This window comes from Clavispora lusitaniae, assembly GCF_014636115.1.
Source record: "Clavispora lusitaniae strain FDAARGOS_655 chromosome Unknown tig00000038_pilon, whole genome shotgun sequence".
Taxonomy (NCBI): domain Eukaryota; kingdom Fungi; phylum Ascomycota; class Pichiomycetes; order Serinales; family Metschnikowiaceae; genus Clavispora; species Clavispora lusitaniae.
The window spans coordinates 1,510,392-1,532,695 of record NW_027093976.1 but is presented as its reverse complement, the minus strand read 5'-3'; the positions used below and the strand labels follow the sequence as shown (position 1 = coordinate 1,532,695).

The 22,304-nt window shown below is 41.5% G+C and overlaps 11 protein-coding genes across 11 annotated transcripts; 5 read left to right on the top strand and 6 right to left on the bottom strand. All coding sequences in view use genetic code 12, as the record gives it.

Moving 5' to 3' along the window:
- Positions 1–75: 75 nt before the first annotated feature.
- On the bottom strand, positions 76–2,301 carry FOB63_001819 (TPR repeat family protein; the record flags this gene model as incomplete). Its single annotated transcript, XM_002618051.2, has 1 exon — positions 76–2,301. One exon carries the CDS (start codon positions 2,299–2,301, stop codon positions 76–78), a length of 2,226 nt encoding a protein of 741 aa, XP_002618097.2.
- Positions 2,302–2,785: 484 nt separating this feature from the next.
- On the top strand, positions 2,786–3,304 carry FOB63_001818 (uncharacterized protein; the record flags this gene model as incomplete). The annotated part of the gene is made up of 1 exon (XM_002618052.2): positions 2,786–3,304. One exon carries the CDS (start codon positions 2,786–2,788, stop codon positions 3,302–3,304), a length of 519 nt encoding a protein of 172 aa, XP_002618098.1.
- Positions 3,305–3,452: 148 nt separating this feature from the next.
- Positions 3,453–5,990, bottom strand: PKH3 (protein kinase; the record flags this gene model as incomplete). Its single annotated transcript, XM_002618053.2, has 1 exon — positions 3,453–5,990. One exon carries the CDS (start codon positions 5,988–5,990, stop codon positions 3,453–3,455), a length of 2,538 nt encoding a protein of 845 aa, XP_002618099.2.
- A 766-nt stretch (positions 5,991–6,756) lies between these two features.
- FOB63_001816 (metalloendopeptidase) lies at positions 6,757–9,069 on the top strand (the record flags this gene model as incomplete). The annotated part of the gene is made up of 1 exon (XM_002618054.2): positions 6,757–9,069. The coding sequence occupies one exon, from the start codon at positions 6,757–6,759 to the stop codon at positions 9,067–9,069; it is 2,313 nt and encodes a 770-aa protein (XP_002618100.1).
- Positions 9,070–9,120: 51 nt separating this feature from the next.
- On the top strand, positions 9,121–10,578 carry FOB63_001815 (putative serine--tRNA ligase; the record flags this gene model as incomplete). Its single annotated transcript, XM_002618055.2, has 1 exon — positions 9,121–10,578. One exon carries the CDS (start codon positions 9,121–9,123, stop codon positions 10,576–10,578), a length of 1,458 nt encoding a protein of 485 aa, XP_002618101.1.
- Positions 10,579–10,602: 24 nt separating this feature from the next.
- Positions 10,603–11,583, bottom strand: FOB63_001814 (uncharacterized protein; the record flags this gene model as incomplete). The annotated part of the gene is made up of 1 exon (XM_002618056.2): positions 10,603–11,583. One exon carries the CDS (start codon positions 11,581–11,583, stop codon positions 10,603–10,605), a length of 981 nt encoding a protein of 326 aa, XP_002618102.1.
- Positions 11,584–11,951: 368 nt separating this feature from the next.
- SRO77 (putative Rab GTPase-binding protein) lies at positions 11,952–15,170 on the bottom strand (the record flags this gene model as incomplete). Its single annotated transcript, XM_002618057.2, has 1 exon — positions 11,952–15,170. One exon carries the CDS (start codon positions 15,168–15,170, stop codon positions 11,952–11,954), a length of 3,219 nt encoding a protein of 1,072 aa, XP_002618103.1.
- Positions 15,171–15,681: 511 nt separating this feature from the next.
- On the top strand, positions 15,682–15,915 carry DPM2 (Dpm2p; the record flags this gene model as incomplete). Its single annotated transcript, XM_002618058.2, has 1 exon — positions 15,682–15,915. The coding sequence occupies one exon, from the start codon at positions 15,682–15,684 to the stop codon at positions 15,913–15,915; it is 234 nt and encodes a 77-aa protein (XP_002618104.2).
- A 107-nt stretch (positions 15,916–16,022) lies between these two features.
- On the bottom strand, positions 16,023–17,552 carry FOB63_001811 (uncharacterized protein; the record flags this gene model as incomplete). The annotated part of the gene is made up of 1 exon (XM_002618059.2): positions 16,023–17,552. One exon carries the CDS (start codon positions 17,550–17,552, stop codon positions 16,023–16,025), a length of 1,530 nt encoding a protein of 509 aa, XP_002618105.2.
- A 597-nt stretch (positions 17,553–18,149) lies between these two features.
- On the bottom strand, positions 18,150–20,012 carry FET3 (multicopper oxidase; the record flags this gene model as incomplete). Its single annotated transcript, XM_002618061.2, has 1 exon — positions 18,150–20,012. One exon carries the CDS (start codon positions 20,010–20,012, stop codon positions 18,150–18,152), a length of 1,863 nt encoding a protein of 620 aa, XP_002618107.2.
- A 1,004-nt stretch (positions 20,013–21,016) lies between these two features.
- Positions 21,017–22,282, top strand: FOB63_001809 (carboxylic ester hydrolase; the record flags this gene model as incomplete). The annotated part of the gene is made up of 1 exon (XM_002618062.2): positions 21,017–22,282. The coding sequence occupies one exon, from the start codon at positions 21,017–21,019 to the stop codon at positions 22,280–22,282; it is 1,266 nt and encodes a 421-aa protein (XP_002618108.1).
- Positions 22,283–22,304: the final 22 nt, after the last annotated feature.

The window sequence follows — 22,304 nt, the reverse complement described above, 5'->3', positions numbered from 1 at the left end:
TTACCACCATAGTTATGGCTGCTTCACTGCGATTGTATTAAATACAAAGTAAGAACTTCCGCTAATAGTTGAAAATTAGTGTTCTTCAGTTGCGTCACTCATATCCAGGTCAGGCCGTGGGTTCGGATCTTCCGAACCGAGTCCAGGCGCACGGGTAGAATCTGAACGGCCCGAGTTGGATTCTTCTTCTGGCAACCTGACACCCCTGGTGCTCACTTGCGTTCGTACACCAGTAGGACTGCTGATAACCTCAGAATTCCCGCTACGGTCAATGCGTATAATGCGGGGCGAGAAACTACGATGCACTCTTTGTTCAGATACGCCTCTTTGAGCATCAGGCGAATTTAGATCCCGAGCCAGTTGGTGGTGGCGGAGGGCTTGGTTCAAAAGTCCTCCGAGATTACCCCGAAGTCCAGGAACAAAATTGCGGATGGTACTGCGGAAATCAGAATCGGAAGTTCGTTGTTCCGGTTCGGGTGCACGAGAATCGGTAACTCCCGCTTGGTTTGTGTTTCTTTGAAGGATTCTATCAGTCGAGTTGGAACTTGTGTCCAGTCGAATATCATTGTTTTGCAAGTTTGTCTCTAAACTGGTTGAGTCAGCCCTCATATTCGATGCAACACCTTCTCCTGTACTTGCATCAGCATTCTGTTCGGAATTGGCCACCAGGTTTGGCTCTCTCCTATTGGTATCATGTGCGTCATGCTGTGCTTGCACAGCATCATTGAAAATCTCACCCAAATTGTTGAAAAAGCCTAGCAAGTTATCCAGAGACCGTGCTGTAGTACCTCTCGGGCCATTTGGAGGTGGCGTATTACTCTCGGCATTTGCATCTCTGTTTCCTGCTGTCCGTGTACGCAAATTCATAGCGGGCAGAATTGTCACTGCAGACGCTTCCATATTTGAACTTGCCATGAGGTCCTGCGCCACATCAGGGGTCAAAATGTTAGGACGTGCTCTATTGGATCGAGCTGCAGTAGCTCGAACATTCTCTACTTCATTTTCGTACGAATAAGCTAAGTACGACAAGTCTTCTGGCTCCACGACGGAGCGAAGTCTCGCAAGGATAGCACGTACTTTTGTGGACACCTCCTGGATAGCTTGAGATGGTTCTCGCTGTTGCTCGGCTCTGCGTTCTGTTAAGATGATGGACTGAACTAGTCTCTGGACAAATTGTGGCATGATACTCCGCATTTTGCTCACGGTATACTCCTGCTTCAATTCTGTATTCTGAGGGAAATTTTCTGGATATATTTCGCCTGAAATCGTCCGCAACGCTGTATAGTAGCACTTCAAAGCGAGAAATCCGGACCCTTGGTATAAGTGGCAGTAGCCCAACTGCGCCCACGCGGGGGTGAATGTCCTGTCGTAGCGTACCGCAAAATTCAAGTCTGATGTAGCCTCAGCAAAACAATTGAGTCCTATAAATGCAATAGCTCTATTCGTGTAGAGCTGTGGAATGTTGTTGGAACAAGTGTAGTCACATGCATGAATAGCTTCACTGTATACTTTGAGGGCTTGTGGAAACGATGAGTTCTCCATGAGATTGTTTCCTAGTTCTCGGAGGTATAAGACTTTGTCCCGTACGGTTGTACCCTGGTTGTTCAAAGAACGCCCGACTTCCAATTGTGATAACAAGAGAATCTTGAATATGGGAAAGAGTTCCTCTCCCAGACAAACAACCGTACTCTCTTTACGAAGAAAATCCACAGTAGCATCAAGTTGTAAGGATAATGCCAGAAGATCTATCCCCTCGCATATATCTTTTTGTTGCCGTAATGAGTCAAACTTATTTGCAAGAGTGGAAGTCAAGACGCTTGGTGTTGCAGATTCATCGAGATTGTGCGTTTGTAGAAATACCTTCGCAGCGTTCTTCAAAATAACGTAAAGTTTCTCTCTGAGTTGGTTTGTGTATAGCAGAACTCCGGTGAAAGGTGCTGGCTCTTCTATCTTTGCCAAGATTTGTTCTGTCGAAAGTGTGTGTGACAGATCCGCTTGAGTTCCTATTAATTGAGCCTCCAAAGCATACGAAAATGTCAGTTTGTAATAGCCTTGAGGGCTGTTCTCCTCAATATCCTTGTGAAAATAATAGTCTGCAAGCTTCTGTAAGCCGTATTCATTCACTAGGCGGAAGTTGGTGGCCATGTCCTGTGCCCAGATAGTTTCTTCTAATGTCTGGTTAGGTTCTGCCGGTTCCGCCAGGAAATGGGCTTCAATCTTGGAGAAATGCGCCGATAATGCTAGCATAAAAGCATAGTTAATGCCATGCTCGTTAGCCCGAAAATCCGAGTTTTCAGTCATGACCCTAAAAAGCAGACCAGGCTATCAGTTGAGTTGGATGGATTGTGGTTTGTATCTGCAGGAGAATTCTTGCTACAACTAATTTCCTTAACCTGAAACACAAGCAACGCCGATTCAAATAGCAATACGGGACCGAATGAGTTCATATCTCTCTATGTTCATAATATTTGACTCAATTGCAACATTATCAGAATTTTGAACAAACACGGTCGGAGCCACACTTCGAGTGCCTTCTAGGAAAAATATTTAATTTGTCAGCAGATGAATGAAGCTAAACTTAGTGCTAGAGGTCAAGATGTATTGGTATTGTAGTACTGGCACTCTACTTTTTAGTCGGTCGATGAAATACTGGTAGTTATCCCTTCATCTGGTTTTTTACTCTTCGTTCGGCTGCGTTCTTTTTTTTGCCCAGTTCTGCGACTCCGAGCGCTACATGCATACACACATCAGTCTCACCCCAGATTAGTAGTACTCGTTGATCTCCATGGGCATGGTTGACTTGTTTTACAATAATAACAATACATCAGAGACGGAACCCACAGCTCCTCTGACTCTTTTGAAACCAGAAAGCTGTGAGTCGTCATCCCGCATCCGTGCTTTCCTTCGGCTTTCCAGAATCGCCACCGATGATACTATAAGGCAGCACTTGAATGAGATTCCCCGCTCCAAATGTGATGAGTACTTCAATAGAAAGATTGTACCACAGTGGCGAGCTCGGAGCGAAGTTATTACTTTTTGCTCAAACTATGCTAAAGAAATACGGCTGAAAGTCGAGTTGCGGAAAGCGGAAGCCCATAACGATCACGATCTTCGAATAGACCCATATGCATTGAAGAATGAATTGAGCCAATTGGAAGAACAAACCTCAAAGTGCACCACCATCGAGAATTGGATTCACAATGAGTCTGGAGTTGAGGCAATCATTCGTGCTCAAACAGCAGACGTACTAAACGACAAATGTTACTACAAGGACTGGCTTGCAGCTTTCAAGAAAAGTGTTTAGTCAGACAGGGTAATCATGTACCGCATTATTGCTTGCTTATTGCTGGACGCTTTGTGTCAGGGTGTAAAATCTACAATCATAATTGGAAAACGAAGATGCATTAATAATGTTTATCGCATAGTTGCGAGTTAAGTCATGTAGTCTTTTATTATCTGTGTGCTGCTGCAGCTGCAGCGTATGCAAATTTATTGGTGCTCGTTTTCGAATCGCTTGGATTCTGGCTCTTCTTCGTCGTAGTTGGTGCTCCAGGGCGACTATGTTTCTGTGTAGTCGATTTTTTTATTGTTGGCTTTGTTTGGCTCTTTGAAATCTTCGGCCCTTTGAGTTTCTGCTCGTTGGAGACTTTGTCCACCATTTGCTTAGCATAAACTAAACAATCAATCCACCCATAGTTTGTTCCCAATACAATATGTTGACCTGGCTTACCTACCACGTGAGTAGGATTCTGGAACTGGGCTTTGTCGGTTTCGTCAAATCTTTTCAAAAACACCAAATCACCTCCCTCTTTGATCAACTCTAAGATGAGATAGCCGTACACCTCCTCGCCATTCGATCCATCACTTCGGTCATCACCGACAACCACGCTTTCAAAGTCGTAATCATAAATCAGATAATCGCCGCCTTCGTTTGCGGTCAAATCTACCATCATCACTTGGAGACTCGAATCTATCAAGAATACCCTTGCCATATTAGAGATACATGCGACAACCGGAACCATATTGCTACTCAAAACCTCTCCATGCTTTTTAATCAATGTTTCAATCATGTTAATATCAAGGTTTCCTGGCTTCTTACCTATTAAGTTATTGCTCAATATCAGTTTTAAAATCGTATCAAGTTTGATAATTTTCTCTTTTGGTTTCAACAAGGAGGAAACCTCTTGGAATGTGACTGTGTTTGCATTGCTTACTTTAGCAGGATTGGTGTGTTTTTCTTTAGGCCGGGACCCAGATTGTGACAGCTGGATTCTTTCTGTGGCACTTGCAGCAGCGGATATGGCATTCAATTGGGGTGGCTTACTCGTCGGAGGAGCACTGGATTGCGATGAATAGGATTGCAGCTTCGCAAATGCCGTATTGCTCCTCAAGTTTTTCATCTGAGGGGACTTGTTATTAGCACCCAACTGAGGAGATTTATTCGCTGATGTCACTTGAGGAGGCTTAACTTGGGAATTTACTTGTGGGAGTTTTGATTGGGATCCAATGTGAACATTCGCAATTCTTTTTTCGACAGCTTGTACAGATGAGGAATTCTGCTGAGCAGCCTTGGCTGCGTTCTGACTAGCAGTTTCAGCTTGATTGGATTGTGTGGGTACTTTATGGTTTATGCCATTTGACTGAGGAGCCGGTCTTATTGGAGGATTAGCCTGGGGATTTATTCCCCCTTGTGGCAGAACCCATGCGTTAGTATGAATGTTTTGGGGCGGAGGTACGAAATTCCGGTCTTGTGGATGTTGTGTTCCATCAAATCTATGAGTTGGTACAAAGTTTTGTTGTGGTAGGGGAGAATTTGATGATGGAACTCCTTTCTTAATCCTTGTCGGGGGTTGAAACAGTTTCTTACTTCCTATGGTAGGAACTAAGTTGTAGTCATATTGTTGAATCTGGGAATGCAACTGATAATTTGAGTTTGATTTATTTATGTTCCTGTTTGAACCAGTTTTGAACTGGGGTACTGCAGCGAACTTTGGGGGTGACGATTGGGCAACAAAAGGTTCAAACCTGGGAACCTTTCTGTTCCAAATGAACTCACGGTCATTCCAGGGAACACCTGCGAACCATTGTTTCGATTGGATTTGGGGGATAGTCAAACGTTTTTCTGGTTCAAAAACCAAAATCAGATCAATGACATCTTTCACCAATGGAGGAACCTGATTTCTATAGGAATAGCTTACGCTGATGATTTTTTCAAATGTTAGGTACTCTGTAGACTCTTTAAATGGTGGTGAGCCATTGAAGAATTGAAAGAGAATGCAGCCTATTGCCCAGATATCCGTTTCGAATCCACATTCATTAAACTTGAGAAGCTCAGGGGGAACATACTCAGCAGTCCCCACAAAAGATCCTTTCCTGTCAGATAACTCTTTGGATGCATTGAGATTTACCGTATCATAGTTTATCTTTTCATCTTGTGAATCATCATCGTTCCCTATAAGCTTTGCTGCTCCGAAATCGGTGATCTTCAACTTGAAGTTATAGTCTACCAAAATATTTTCTGGCTTCAAGTCTCTATGGATGACCCCTTTCAGATGAATGAACTTGACAGCGTCTATAATCTGTAGCATGTAGAATTTCAGTACAGATTCCAGAAGAGATCCAAACTTAGAAATAATCGTCAAAAGCTCTCCATACTCAGCAAAATCCAACACGAAAAAGAGGCTTTGGTCATCCTGAAATGTATAGTAGAGCTGGACAATTCCTGGATGTTGCTGCCCTAATCGGTGAAGAGTCGTCTTTTCGATATTCACATATTTGATTTTGTCTTCCTTCACAATATGCTTCTTGGAAAGAACTTTAATGGCGTATGTTTTGTTGTTGTATAGGTCCACAGCCAGAAAAACAGTCGAGTAGGAACCTTCGCCTATTTTGTTACCAAATTGATAGTCCCGAGCAGTTCGCTTTCTAGGAATCGGCGACTGTGGATTCATTTCTTGAGCCATACCCAGAGGGGGTATGCTACCAGACATTTGAAGGAAAATCTATCGGGGTCCACTCTAAAAGTGGGTGTGTAAATTTGGACAATGAACCGAATAAGAAAGGCAAATGTAGACGATCGCTTCTCACCATTTTCCGAGCTAACCACCTGGCATAGGTTTACTGCATGAAGCGCAAAGGAGGCATGTATGGCATGTTTTGCAGAGAGATAAAGCACAAGAAAAAAGACAAAGACGATAAGACTCTCAAAAAGCACAAAACAACCCACTTGAATATTTTCTCGAGTAACAAAAAATTGTCTCTGCCTGGGAAGCACATATGTTTTTTTCTAAATTTTTTGTTGGGGTTTCCGCCGCAGGTAAGTTCGTTCTATTCTATTATTGTCTCTGAACGCGGTTTAATGCATATTGCTATGCACGAACTGAGTACACTACATCATAAAAAACTGACATACAAACCGGGCAAAAATGGAATGATAATGTCTGTTCCAAGAAGGAAGGAAGAGGCATAATTTTTGCGCTCAATGCCGTTTCTGGCCTGCAATAATAGCATATGTGATGACTCTTATAGGAAGCTTCAATTCCACAGAATAGGAGTTTCAGACGAAAAACAAAGACTAGAATAAAGTGAATGACTATTCGAACCCACTGTTTTTTCTTTCTTTATAAGAATTTGCACTGCCGAAAAACTATTCGAATCGAATCCCGATGATTTCGTTGTCTAAGACTGGTAGTCATCCAGGAGTGCATATGTGTCTGGCAAAAAGGTATCGTTCTCAAGTGTGCATTTTTGACTTCTATGGCTATGCTCATTAGAACTTCAGTGCCGAAGCTAAGGCCGTCCTTGTTACTGAAATGCTTCTATGTTACTTCGTGTGCAGAGCCATTAAAGAAGTTGTTTGACAGTCAGAAATATTTCACCAACTTTAATCTGGCAGGGCGCTCATATCTTTCATCGCCTAATGTTGGACTCTTTAAGAACAGCAGGCTCAAGAATCCCCTGGGCTTGATCCAATTTAGTGAAGAATCGCTCTCGAAAGCTAAAGGCTTGGTCGATAGTATGCTTATAGATGCGAAAAATACTGACATTGGAAAGCTCACTTACATCCGCAAACTAGATCAGTTAAGTGATATACTCTGTCGAGTGATTGATGTTGCAGAATTTATCAGAGTTGCTCATCCTAGCCAGAAATGGGTGGATGCAGCTCAGGAGACACATGAGATGATGTTCGAATACATGAATCAGCTCAACACGAATGTTGATCTCTACAAAATGCTTGCCGATATTTTGGATCTGGACCTTGTAAATGATTTAGGTACAGAAGAGATCGAGGTGGGCAAATACTTGCGTCAGGATTTTGAGCGATCGGGTATCGCTATGGACCCACAGACACGCGATAACTTTGTGGCAATTACTCAAGAAATCTCGCTCTTGGGCTCTGCTTTTAATAATGATATACATACATTGGACTCATATTGGTGCTCTGTACCACGTCATGAATTAGAGCTGGTTTCAAGTTTATCACTAAAGAAGCGCATTATGGATATGCAGTCGAGGGCACCAAAAACTACAGAGACTGAAGTATCTATTCCTTTAGTTGGCACTATTCCCTATGAAATTTTGAGTCACTGTCCCTCTGAGTACTTAAGAAAAAAAGTTTGGATTGCATTACACAATTCTCCCAAAAGCCAAATCAAAACTTTGAACAATTTCATCAAATATAGAGCTCTCCTAGCTAATATGATGGGCTATAAATCGTTTTCACATTATCAACTAGAACACAAGATGGCCAAAACCCCTCAGAATGTGATTACTTTTTTGAAAAACTTGGAGAAAAGTCTACTCCTGAAAGAAAACGGGGTTATCAAGGAACTTAAAGGTTTGTATGCCGCGAAAGACGATTTCAATCCAAATGCTGGGGTTGATCAAGTGTTGGATGAAGTGAAACCGTGGGATAGGGATTATCTCTTAACTCGAAAGAGTGCGATGAACCCGCAAGAGGAGATTGAAGAAAATATTTCTGAGTACTTATCAGTCGGTACAGTGATGAATGGATTGGATAAGCTCGTTCGAAGTATCTACAACGTGAGCATCGTTCCTGAAAGAACCAGCAAAGGCGAAACATGGGATCAAAATCAAGTCAGGAAATTGGGATTTGTTGATCTCTCTACAAATGAACATATTGGTTATTTGTATGTTGACTTTTGGTCAAACAAGGTTTTGCCCTCCCATTTCACTATTGTTTGTTCTCGTGAGCTTAATGTTGACTTGGGTACAGAATCTCAGGTCGAAATGAAAAATTTGGTTCATTTGAACAAATCGGAAGACTATCAACTCCCTGTTATATCGTTGGTGTGCAACTTTCAAATGCCAAAAACAAGCACGATTAAGAACTTCGCTGGCTGTGACAGGGACGTCCCTACTCTTCTTTCTTTAGAGCAAGTTGACACAATTTTTCATGAAATGGGACATGCTATTCATTCAATGCTTGGTCGCACAAAACTTCATAATTTGTCTGGAACTAGATGTCTGACTGATTTTGTTGAGCTTCCATCTGTTTTGATGGAGCAGTTCAGTAATGATCCTAGAGTCTTATGCAAGATTGCAAAACATCATCAAACAGGAAAGCCATTGAGCGAGAAGTTGTTGAAACAATATCAAGTGAGACGTGATATGCTCAAGGAATGCGAAACTTACATTCAATCCAAAATGGCCCTTTTAGACCAAGTTTTACATGATGAGAATATTATTGATTTTTCCGACGAAGAAGCGTTCGAAAAGTTTGATTCCACGAAAATTTACCACGATTTGGAAAAACAGCTTAGAGTCTTTAGTGATGAGTATTCCACATGGCATGGAAAATTCCCTCATCTTTTTTCATACGGGGCGGTTTACTACTCCTACTTGTTAGACCGTGCTATTGCTGACAAAATTTGGTATGGACTCTTCAAGAGCGATCCATGGAGCAGAGAAGCGGGAGAGAAGTTCAAAGAGAGTGTTCTCAAATGGGGTGGAACGAAGGACCCATGGAACTGTTTGGCAGACGCATTGGGGGACGAAAAACTAAGAAATGGTGATGCCGAAGCAATGCAGATCATTGGCAACTTGTAAATAGATCATGTTTCACTAAGAAGCTCATTCAATATAGGAAACGATTAGTGTATGGTGTGTATGAGGCGCGAAAATGAATCGCTATTACGTTGGAATATCTTCACTCTTGCTAATAACACATATACACAGTTTGGATTTATGCTACATTCATATTACTTCCAACGCAGTGTCAGTACATTCAAGAATACTGTTGCGCTAAAGCGTGCTGCATTGGATATCAAGTCCATCATCTCCAGACAAGATGAAATGAGACAATCCATCAAGAGACGCGGAGGAAGCGAAGAGCTGGATCTTTCCTATGTGATTGAGAACAGACAGAAAGAAATCAATCTTCAAAACGAAAGAAACCGTTTAGTGAATGAACGGAAAAAGTTGGGCGCACAATTGGGCCAACTAATGAAAAATGCTGAGAAATCAGATGATATATCACGATTGCAGAATCGGCTTCTAGAATTTAAAAAGCAGATTGGGTCCATAGAAAATGACCTTGAGACAGTGTCAGAAAACGTTCATCGTTCTCTTGAAGCGTTGCCTAATTGGTTGGATCCTACAGTTCCTGAGGATCCGCTCGTCCCCGAGATTGTAGACATTATCGGAGGTGATAATGAATCAACAATCTCCCTGGAGATGCCTCCAACGACATACGATCACAAAACTATTGGGGAAAAGTTAAACATTATGAATTTCTCTACTGCCTCCAGAATCTCTGGGTCTTCGTGGTATTATCTAGTGGGCGACGGTGCGTTGTTGGAACAAGCTCTAGTGCAGTATGCGTTGCAACAAGCTCGAGCTCGAGGATACAGAATGGTCATCCCACCGTCAATAGTGAAATCTGAGGTAGTCCATGCTTGTGGTTTCAAACCAAGAGACCAAAATGGAGAAAAGCAGGTATATGCTATAGAGAACGAACCTTTATCTCTCACAGGAACAGCAGAAATCCCAATGGGAGCCTTACATTCTTCTTCGACAATTGAGGTTCCTACAAGATATGTGGGTGTCTCGCGTGCTTATAGAGCAGAGGCTGGGGCGAGAGGCAAAGATACAACCGGGCTATACAGAGTTCACGAATTTACCAAAGTTGAATTATTTCATTTCACTCATCCTGATTTGTCAGCAAAAGAGTTGGAAGAAATAAAAGATTTTCAAATATCTATACTATCAGGCTTGGGTATCAAAGCTAAGGTTTTGAATATGCCCACGACGGATTTGGGGGCGCCAGCTATGAAAAAGTATGACTGTGAAGCATGGATGCCAGGAAGAGCAAAATATGGAGAATTGACAAGCTGTTCGAATTGTGGAGATTATCAATCACGGCGTCTTGGAATCAGATTCAAAAATAAATCTGGAAAGTTGGACTATGTTCATACATTAAACGGTACGGCTATGGCTGTTCCTCGCGTGATTGTGGCCATATTAGAACAAAACTATGATCCTACGACCCAATCAGTCCGTATTCCTGAAGTGTTGAGGCCATTCATGGACGGAAAAGAGTTCATCACTGCAAATTAACTTGTACATAGTAAAGCATACAAATCAATACTCTTCGTGAATGGATTGATTTCGTATTGGTTCATGTATTGCTGCTTCGTGAGATTTGATTGGCATACTGGTAATGCGCTTCTTTTGAACAAAGAGCAGCGGCAGATTATCCAATTGCGATATCAGGGTAGCATGTAACTGTTGCAACTTTCCATATTTCAGGAGGTCTTTTGTTTCTATCTTAGAAACCATCCGATCAAATTGGGTTTCTAAATTCTTGAAGTGTTCCTCTAATCTCATGAATGCTTGATATTTTTCTTTATATGCGATTGATAGCGTGTCGTACTTTTTCTGTAGATTGGTGTACTTTTCGACCATTGTACTAACACTATCATGTGTTGAATCGACTTCTTTTTGAGTGAGCTTTTCTTTCAAGAGATTCAATGACTCTATTTGTTGCTCAGCCAACGTCTGCAATTTGACAACCTCTGCACCGGATAATGTGCTTTGAGCATGTTTCTCCTCCCTTTTTATGGTATCCGTGTCATCGATATGGCGTTTTATAGCTTGAGAATCCGTCATTAATTTATCGAGAATGTCTTTAATAGAGGACAATTGGCGACTGATTTGATCTTGTCTGGCGTCTGATCGATTTGCAATGGTCTCGTTGCTTTTATTAACTGTCCCTGTAACTTGTTTCATTAGCTCAAAACTCATGTTATCCATACACTTTTGGATAACTGTCTCAATCAATTCTTCAGGAAGTACTTTTAACCTCTCTAAAATCCTAGTGACGTCGTGTTTTGTAGCATTTCCTTCAGTAGTGACCTCTTTGCTATAGTTAGATATGGATTCAAGAAGCTTATTCAAATTCTGGTTATTATTTTTCAGTCTGTCGAACAATTGCTCTAGATCTGCATTAGTTTGTTTCGTTTGAAATTCAATAACATCTAGTTGTTGCTTGATTTCATCATGAGAAGAAAGTGGATCTTTTTGCATCTTTCTCTGCTTCTCCAGGTCTGTAAATTGTTCCATAGAGTTTTCACAATGGAATGACTAAAGTAATTTGCCAGTTACACAGTAGTAGTGCTGAAAATGTCTCGAACAGCAAAAGTAAACTTGGTCTGCCTCTAGAATACAAGGCCACGAAGAAAATTAAGCGCGACTCTGGTTGTTTTAAACAACTGTATGTAAAGAAGGATAGGACCGCACAATGTAAATACAACTTGTGTTCAGAAGCTAAGTGCAAAAGTAAGCCTCCACTGTGTACTTCTGCTGCTCAAGTTGAATTGTTTAGAAAATAGATTTTGCTACTGTTCTGTTTACGAATGTAACTTTACTTGTCATGTGGTACGTCTACGCCAGCGAGTAACCTCTACAGATGAAAAGAACTAGCTTCGTTTCTAAAATCCAAACTTACTCTTCAAAGCCAGTGAATAAAGAGACTTCTTCTGGCCTTCAACAGTTTCTGTCATCGCTTCGGATAAACCAGAGGCATAAGAATTCACGTTCTCTTCTACCGAATCAATTCCATCACGAATGGATCTCATGAAACCTTGTGTGCCAAAAGCATATGGATTCGTAGCCGTAGCTCTTCTCGTTGGCTGGGCATAGGGTTCTGCCGGCTTTGGTGTTGATGAAACTCCGTTATACGCGCCATATGTTTGATTTGGATTCGCTTCGGGGCTAATATTGTATGCTAATTGACTTTCCGGGTGCTTCGGTTGCCTTCTATTTGGGCCGGCAATTAGAGATGTTAGGTCAGATGTAGACGTCAAAGTGATCTGACCCTTGGCCCACAGCATAGCTCCTGCAGTAGGTCTAGGTGGAATAATAGCATTTTCATTAAACAATGAGTCTGTGGGCTTTGTTTTTTGTGGTTTATTTCTTGATTCGTCATAAAGTAGCAAACTCATGACTTCAGTTCGGCTCAACTGAATAAGTATTTCACCTGTTCCCAATACTGTAGAGCCCGAAGACAAACTTGACATACGACTCTTCTTCAACCTCGAGAAAATCTCGTTCGGAATCTTTACATCTGTCTCGCTCAATGAAGGAAGGGAAAATAACTTTAGAAACCCCGACTCTGTGACCGACACCAAAACCGCCCCCCTATCTCTCAACTGGACAACACCATTGCATAGACATGTTTCATCCACGACTTTATGTGCTAACTTTTGCTTCGGGGTTTTAAGAACACGTAAATCCCTTGAAGACCCCACAACAATGTAACCCGGAATAGCACTTCCCTTTCCCAATTTCCTAAACATGTCAAGAGTAGCAATGGTTGACTCCCCAGTAGAAGCATTAATTGGCATGAGTTGGTCCAATCCAGAGGGTTTATCAGGATCGGCATTCTTATAGTTTAAGCCAAGAGTTTTGTCTGCAAACGCAACCTGGAATCCACCATTAGGTTGAGGAATGATCTTAAACAACAATAAGTTACCTCCGGCGTTCGTTCCCACGATCATGATCAATGAAGAAAATCCATCTTGTCCATATTCCATAATTGCAAATTCAATTGCGGTCACAAAGCATTCGCCCGTTACCGAAGGCAAATGTTGTCTAATGTTCAGGTTCAAGATAACCGCTGGACCACGAGTTACATCCATCACCACAAGTTTTCCTGATTTATATCCTATGGCACCAAAGCCTGCGTTGGACATTTTCATGGAAGTGATATAATCTTCTTCACCAAGTACAAGTAATGCAAATGGTGCAAACGATGAATGAGAAGAGTTTGGTAACCTTTTTGAAATGTCACGTATCTTTGCGTCACCATTTTCATGAAGTACTGGACACGTTTCATAATCAGATGGGATTGAAGTAATAGGGTTGGAATTAGGTTTCATGAACTTGCACAAAGCAACATTTCCATTCCCGACACCAACTAATAGTTCTCTGCTTTCAAAACTGCAAGAAATCGATACTATACAGTAACTGCTGAACCTGCCTTCCACATCCAAGACTTCCTTCAAACTTATCTGTACATGTGCTTCATCATCATGAAATTCGCCACTCGTCATATCAAATAGATTCACAGAGCCATCCTCATGTCCGGTAATGTAGATGTTGTGAAGATTTTCATCTGCTCCAAGTGTCCTTGGATACCCTTTGTTCACGGAAGCGCCTCCTGTAAGCATTCCTTTATAGCCTGTCCTTTTACTTGGAAGTAAACCAAACCATTCCACTCTTTTAACCAACTGTGCATCTGAAAATGTGATCGGCGGAACAATAGAAGACAATGATGGAGGAAGAGACGACGTTTGAAGACGGCCATTTGTATAATTCAGGTAGTAAAGGGAACCCAAACTCGAAATGAAGAAGACCAGAGATGGGTTGTGGCATCCATTGAAATATGGCTGTGCCTCTGCTGCGACTGGTAAGATATCCTTGATCACCTCCCGTGTGCCCTCTGGACGATTACGCTGATAAAAATCAATCTTTATAACTCGTCTACCTTCTTGAGGATTAGCATAGAAGGCACCTTGCTTCTCATGAGATGTTAAAGAATATTTGAGGGTGTATCCAAAATCAAGTATGTCCACAGTGTCTGAAGAAGTTGCAGATGAGCCTGTGATAAGAAGAGAAGTGATTTCAGGGTCTTGTGCCGCAATCCATTTTGCTTTTATACCAACGTTTTCTTCGATTTGGACTGCATCTCCGGGTTTGTGAAGTCCAGTCTCTTTCACTGTTCTGGCCTCCAAAAGCTTTCCATCATTAGCATCCCAAAAGACCAATGATCCATCTGCATGTACAGTTACGACGTGTAATCCATTGGGATGATAATGTGCTTCATTCATTTCACACACTACCGGTTTGGGTGATCCGAATAATTTTTTCTTGTTTCCAGTGGCAAATCCGTTCGAATGTGCGTAACCTCTGGTTCCTGGTTCCAGAATGTACGTAAATGAATTCTTGATACCACCACCAGAAATTGAGAATTGAATAGCACAATGGCTGTACGTTATCAATAAAGTACCAATGTCCCTGGGATGCCATTGGATACTTCTCACTGGTGATAGTTTCTGCTTAGGTAAAACAACCTTCTGTAGATTATCCACTCTAAACGGCGTAAGATTGAATCTATCCACGTCGTAAAAGAATAACGAACCATTGGCCAACCCAAAAATTAGCCAGTCCATAGAAGGATCAGACTCCACCGCGGTAATCGTCCCAGGAGCCAGGTATGTAGACAAAATGCTTTTCGAATGTAAAGACAATATAGTTATAGTGCCTGATGTTTCGACACATACCAAATATATGCCTTTTAAGAATCTCAAATGTGCAATCTCCGCTCTAGTATTTAGCTCAAAAACAACCTCAACAGTCTGCTGACCATAAACGTGGACAGTCTTCGCCTTGGTGCCCACCGCTAGAAGTGATTGGACTGGATCAAATGCAATAGCGTCTATGGATCCCATAGGTAAACCAAGCTGATCGCCTGATGTAACCTTTAAATGTTTTGATTCCAACTGTGGAGTCAACGAGCTTGAACTTGATGACTTGATAGCATTGCTTACAGAACTTAGTGAAAGCGGTGCTTTTCTCAGTTTAAGTTTGTTGAACATGAAAAGCTGTGGAAGTGATTTCGGATATAAGAATCGCGAAATGGTGACCATTGTTAAGCAAAATTGCCTGGTCTCGCAAGCATCCCTAATGAGTCCCCTAATGACTATCTTGATTACATATTGAAACCATATTGGCTTATGCAATGAAAGCGGTCTAACAATTTATGTAGATGAAATTAAGGAAAATCATTCTTTCCACACAGCTACCATTTTGACATGCATTGCTCGCGTCTAATGATTTTTGTAAATGAAGTTTATAGAATAATAATTCAAACCACAAACAATGATCAATATCACACAAATATTCAGCATCAGCACAAAACAGGTATGGCTTTCACTCTTATAACATTATTGAAACCATCAAACTAGAAAGTTTCGTTCTATGACTAGCCAACCATACGACAAATGGATGTACGGGTGCGGATCTTGTACACGTCAACTATTCCTCAAGACAACATCATCATTGCATCATTTTCCTCAGAGACATGGTATGTTTGTGTTGTTTAAGCGATATTGAGTTTGTTACTAATAATAGTCCTGTGATAAGCTTGTTGGTTTGGGTATGCTTACAGTCGCCACCGTTGTTTTTATATACTACAGCGTTTGGGTTTTGGTGTTACCATTCGTTGAGACCGACAGCTTGCTTCAAAATTTATTCCCTCCAAGAGACTATGCCATCAAATTGCCATTGATTTTACTTGTAAGCGCAGTTTTTGCTGTCACGGCATTCATTGGCAATGTCATCATCAAGAACGCACAGAAGGAAAAGTTGAAAAAGAGTAAGAAAGCAAATTAAAGAGGATGCATCTGGACAAATTCTATTAACTATTTAGGACGACTCAGTGATAGTTCCAGAGCTTCACTTATTCATCATCAGCCTGAAGGCTTCGTACAATAAACGTTTCATTTCGTCCTCACTGTGTAGTCTCCAGACTTGGTTACATACCGAACACCCTTATACGGTTTCACGTTTTCACCCAATCCTTTGATGCTTGTAACCTTAAGGCTATCTACCTTCAATCCACTTGGTACATTACCTTTGTACGTAAATCTCAATTTGTAATACAATGGAGAAACAGGCTGCTGAACACCCAAATCTAGATTTTCCTTTTGTGATGATTCCGATGAAGAATCTAAAAAATCATCATTTGAATTAGAGGTCATGATACTAGCTCTGAGGATGGGTTGAACACCAGTAATCATGTTCTTAATCGACCATTCTGCTTTTCCATTACCCTGGTAACGAAAGTCACCATGACTGACCCTAATACTTTTCATATTAGAGATTTCATCGTTTGAAGTCTCAAGACGCTTCTCCTCGTTCTTAGAGATGTCTGGGTATCCAGCAATAATTTCAACACTGAGACTATCTATCTTATTAATTGCATGATGCTTCGGAATGTTAAAACGGAGTTCAAATTCGTTCCGTCTAGAACCAAGCTCCAGCTGACATTGAAAATCTATTTGATTAAGCATACCAAGCTGAGCGTTTTCCAGTAAGGTATCCATATCAACCTGGTAAGTCATCAAAGTAGATTGCCCGTCAGGTGGGATAAAAGACAAAGATTTTGCTCTCATCCAAGTGTCAAGTTTAATGCATGGGTGAAACAGAGGAACACCAACGAGAGAAGCTGCTGAATTAAAGTCAACTTGTAGCAGCGGAACTCCACTGATATGGCAGAGGCAATCTATTTCTCCTAAAATAGTTCCCGTCACTGGAATGAGTTTAGTCCCAAGAAAAGCATTCGAATAAAATGCAGAGTCAAAGTTGTGAGTTGAAGGTTGAACGTGACGGCCACTCTTGGGCTTCAAAATAACATTGACCGTCTCAATGATGTCAACGAAGACTTCATTATTAGTGTACCTAACATTTGATTTCCTCCAGGGAATAGAGTCTTGAGTTCGAGAAGAGCGGGATATACTCGATAAAGATGCCAAAGACTTATTTGTTGCGGCAGCCGCCAACTCATTGCTGGTACTCAATATTTTTGAAAGAAGACTCTTCAGCAGTACTAATTCTCTCAATTTGTTGACATCAGTTATATGCGGTACCCCATCATCAATCATTTCATTTAGAATCAAAGTAAGTGTATCATTGTTGGCATCAATTTTCGTGGATGATAGGGGAGTGCCAAAGTATTCTTGCATAACCTCGAGAAGCCTGTCCAAGAAGACAAAAGGGGTCAACGGATTGAGTTCATCCTCTGAGTTTTTCAGACAGAGAACGTAGAATGTAATGTGCTGAGTAATCGAAGAGCAAACGAAGGAACGGTTGTTTAGTTCCATGACTTGTTGAGAACTTGGATCATTCTTCTCCTCTTTCTTCAACTTGAGGTAGTTAACAAGCAACTGTAAGTGCGGAGCATGCAGCTGAACGAGATACTCGTACACTAAGTTCTCTTGTCTGTCTGCGATATAGACAGCCTCAAACATGACGAAGTCTCTGTACGAATGTTGAATCGAATTGATGAAGCAACTAAGTGCAGGTTTACACCGAGTAAAGTGTATCTCGTTCACCTTGGTATACATTATAGCACCGTCGTAAACTGCCAACAGATTGAACTTCTGCTTCTGCTTCTTCTGCTTCTTCTTTTTCTTCTTCTTGTTATTCTTCTTGTTATTCTTCTTGTTATTCTTCTTGTTATTCTTCTTGCTCTTCTTCTTGTTATTCTTCTTGTTATTCTTGTCGGCCTTTCGAGTAGCTTTCTTTCTACAAACAAACTGAGGCGTAGTTGAGTCCACAACAATGAGCACTACAATAAAAATTATCGGGTTCGTATTAAAACATAAACGTTGGGTTTAAAAAAAAGGGGGTGGGGGAGAGGGGGGAGGGGATAAAAAAAAAGTCGAGCCGTTCAAACACACATTGGGACAAACCAACAACAATCCTGGAAGTGCTTTCAATAACATAATCTCGCCGAGCAGACACAAGAGAAACTTTCAACACACACACATTAACAAAAATTGAAAACCTCTCTAGCGTTGCTGGACAAAACCAGCATTCATCCAGAAATCGGTGTAAGTTCACATTTAAATACGGGGAGTTGAGCTAGATGCTTCCTGCTCTTCACCCTCAGACAAAAGTTCAGCTTCAGCATCAGGATCAAGGTCAACATCCAAGTCTCTGATAACATGTTCTTCCAAATTCTTGACATCAGCCATACCATAGAATGAAATAGCGATCATACCACAGGCACCTGCAATACAAGAGAAGACCAAAGCAACAATACCTCTACCTGTGAATCCAGATGGCAAAGGCTTGTGTTGCACATTAGCACCAGACAAATCCATGTAGTTAGCAGTATTACCAGCAGCATTTCCTTCAAAGTTGACACCAACATTCTTACAGACTTCTTTGAAGTTATCAGTCAATTGCTGAGACTCAGTCTTTTGCATTTCCTCTGGAGCTTCGATGAAGATAAGGGCTAAACCTTGTTCCAAATGCCATTCAATGTGACAGTGGAACATCCAAACACCTGGGTTGTTAGCCTTGAATCTCATAACAACATAAGATTGAGGGTTGACATAAACAGTGTCTCTAATCATAGGGTATTCAGGGTATGGAGCATGGTCAGATGCGTTAAATGCTACAGGCGATTGGTCATCAGGGACACCTTCGCCTCTTTCAATAACCTGGAAAGTGTGACCATGCAAATGGAAAGGATGCTTACCAGTATCTTGGTTGTTAAGACGAATGTCAATGACGTCATCCTTCTGCAACACAACAGCATGCACGTTACCGTAGATGTAAGCATTGGTTGCAAATTCACCGGCAGACAAAGCAGTACCAATAATAGGAACTTTAGGAGCAGTGTAAGTGACGTTGTTGAAGAAAGCGTAGTTAACACCATTGCCCAAGTTATTCATGACAACATCAACAGTGACAACATGGTCAGCTTCATCATAAAGCTTCTCCTTATTGAGAGGAGTCAAGTAGAAGTCATCAAAGAAATCAAGTTCATCGACCATGTACTCATCTGGTTTGTCAGCCTCTTCATCATAGATAATGTAGTTGGTAGAGTTCAAAATCAAATCTTTAGGAATCACATCCAACATATCATCATCGATCTTGTTCATGAAAGCATAGTTCTTGTCAGTTTCATTCTTGGTATGAATCAAAACACCGTAACGCTGAGCAACAGTAATGTAAATCATACTGGTAGAGTTTTTTTCCACATAAATACCATCAACTTCAACAATCTCGAACTCGTGATCTTCCATGTACAAGTATTGAGAAACAAAACCACCAACATTGATGATTCTGACAAAATACGTCTTGTTTGGTTCCACGTGCCAAGTGTTGTTTCTGGTATTGTTGAACAAAGTGTTTTGGGGAATTGGTTCGGCACCGGTAGGATTGTATCTGTTCAAAAATTTTGGAATCAAAACATCTGCAGTGTCATGATACCATTCACCAACAGTCAAAACAACCTCTTCATCGAACTCGAATGGGTATTTTCCATCCTTTTCTTCAATGATGAAGACACCTCTCAAACCATCCCCGTATTGACCGGAAGTGTGAGAGTGGTACCAGTAAGTTCCCACTTGATCAGGAACAGTGAAGTTGTACAACATGGTGTCACCAGGAGCAATAGGACATTGAGTAACCATTTCTGGGCCATCCATTTGAGAAGTTCCGTTCTGGAACAAACCGTGGAAGTGCAACGAAGTGTTTCTGTCATCAAAACCATTATTCAAAAACAATTGGACTCTGTCACCTTGCTTAACTCTCAAGGTGGGCAAAGGCCAAGTGTTGTTAAAACCCATAACTTTACGTTCGAAAACGCCATCAGGGTTACCATCAACCCATGTAGTCTGGAAGTACCATGTGTGAGTTTCAGCAGAAACGAAGCTGTAAAGCAACGCAAAGATGAAAACGGAAAAGGCTCTCATATTCCGTCAAAATGTATAGTCCCCCAGTGGAATGTAAGAACAGGCTAAAGAAGAAGAGAAAAGGGAAATAAAAATGGCTCAGGGGATGCGTCTCTTAAATATAAAAACGCACATCGCCGCGCGTTACTCGTCAGATGTATCTGATAAAAAATGCCCGACGCTCGGTACATGTAACCAATAACAGACTTGTACCGGGCTTTAACATGCACTATCCAGTGAACGCAGTACGGCTGTCTCTTGTGCATAGAGACCGCTACGCGATTGGCTGAAACTACCATGCAAACCTCCATAGCAGACGTTTTGAGCATGGCCACGCATGATGTCGTGCTTGGCGCTTAAAAGATCGAGGCGATATTATCCCCTTCCGAAGATGTTTTAGGGAGATGCCATCAGATAAAATGAATATACGACATTAGAGACATCCAGGTGCTCTGTATTTCTTAGGTTGTTGGTACTCCATGTTCAAGTAATAGCAGAAGCATTTCGGATGTCTTGGTATATTTATGTCTCAACTAATCTTAATAGGCTTTTTGACATGGTCGTAACACATAGACTTTTTCTTGAGGTTTTTTTTTTCCTTTTTTTTTTTTTTTTTTTTTTTGTTTCAATTTTGGGGCATATGGGCTCCATTATTTTCTAATTTTGCACCTTACTTTTCACGCCAGGTCCTGCATACATAATTGAAAGACCAAACAGAATTCATCAAATGCACCTTCGGCTCCGGTTTAGGAATGTACCACACGAGAAAGTGTCACTTGAAATTATTCTTTTTTTTTTTTTTTTTCTTTTCCAAGATGATTGCCTTCCAATGACAGTACGCAATCTCACGGTTTCTTGTTAGTTGCTGGGGCATACATGACATTGTTGTAGGATGTACGAACAACATGGGCGAAAGGTGGGCCTGTTTTTACATGCAGGCATATTTTCTAACCCGAACTCTTAGCAATTAGACGAACTCTTGTATTCATTGAAACCCAGCTTTTAATGCAGTTATCTGCTCCATGATGTCGTCCTTTCACGTTCGTCTGCTTCAATACATCGAAGGCTTTCCATCAAGTGGTATTTTTGCTCTGCGCAGGTTTCGCAAGTGCTTGTCTAGACTGGCTTCAACAGATCTGACGGTAGGCCAGCAAATCTACAAAAGATCCACGCACCCTACGTCTGTGCCACTAAGTAAGCTTTTTTCATCTCAGTTCCCCCTATCTACTAAGGAGCTGTTCCGCGATTATGCGTTTCGTCATAATCCACTAAAGTTCCAATGGGATTTGTTATCTACATTACCTTTCTTCCCGAATGCGGATGCTCAAGGTAGGAGAGGCCATGTGGTGGAAACAACGCTTCTGTCGGGCCACCGGATCAACGAGTTTGTCATACATCCTCCATCGTTCAACGGTAAGGCCCAAGTAGAACAGGACGCCTTGTACGAAAATTGTAATCACTTGATCATGGTGCATGGTTATGGAGGTGGACTCGGTTTTTTTCTAAAAAATTTTGATCAAGTGGCACTGTTGCCCAACTGGGTGGTGCACTCAGTAGATTTATTGGGCTACGGTTGTTCATCACGGCCAAAATTCACGCCCACCTGCTTGGACGAGGTGGAAGACTGGTTTCACGATTCTTTTCAAGAGTGGTTAAACCTTCGGCATTTAAATAAAGCCCCAGAAAAGAATTTAGTCATGGCACATTCCATGGGTGCTTACTTGATGGCTACATATGGCATAAGACGAGACCCAAGCTTTTGCAAGAAAATGCTCATGGTTTCGCCTGGTGCAATTATCAAGCACAGGAGAAAAGTGCCTGTTCCAGCGTACTTTGCGAGGTTATGGGAACAAAATATATCGCCTTTCTCTCTAGTACGGAATGCCGGGCCGCTTGGGTCAAAGCTCGTTAGCATGTGGTCCTCCAGACGGTTTGCTAACTTACCAGCGAAGGAGGCTAAACTACTCCACAAATATGCCTACGGTATTTTCCAAAGTCCCGGTTCCGGTGAGTATATGTTGAACTATTTATTAGCTCCTGGTGCTGACGCAAGACATCCTCTTATAGAAAGAGGTGTCGAGGCCCTCAAATGCAGACTTCTATGGTGTTACGGAAAAGAAGATTGGATGGACCGGAAAGGTGGTGAATTGTGTTCAGCAATGATTAATGAGCATTATGGAGACCCGACGCGCAGTAGCACTTGTGAAATTGAAAATGCTGGCCACCATCTCTATCTTGACAACATCAGAGATTTTAACAAATTGCTTCTCACTGAGATGAAAAACTTCTAATGAGCAAGCTCATCTTGATGGC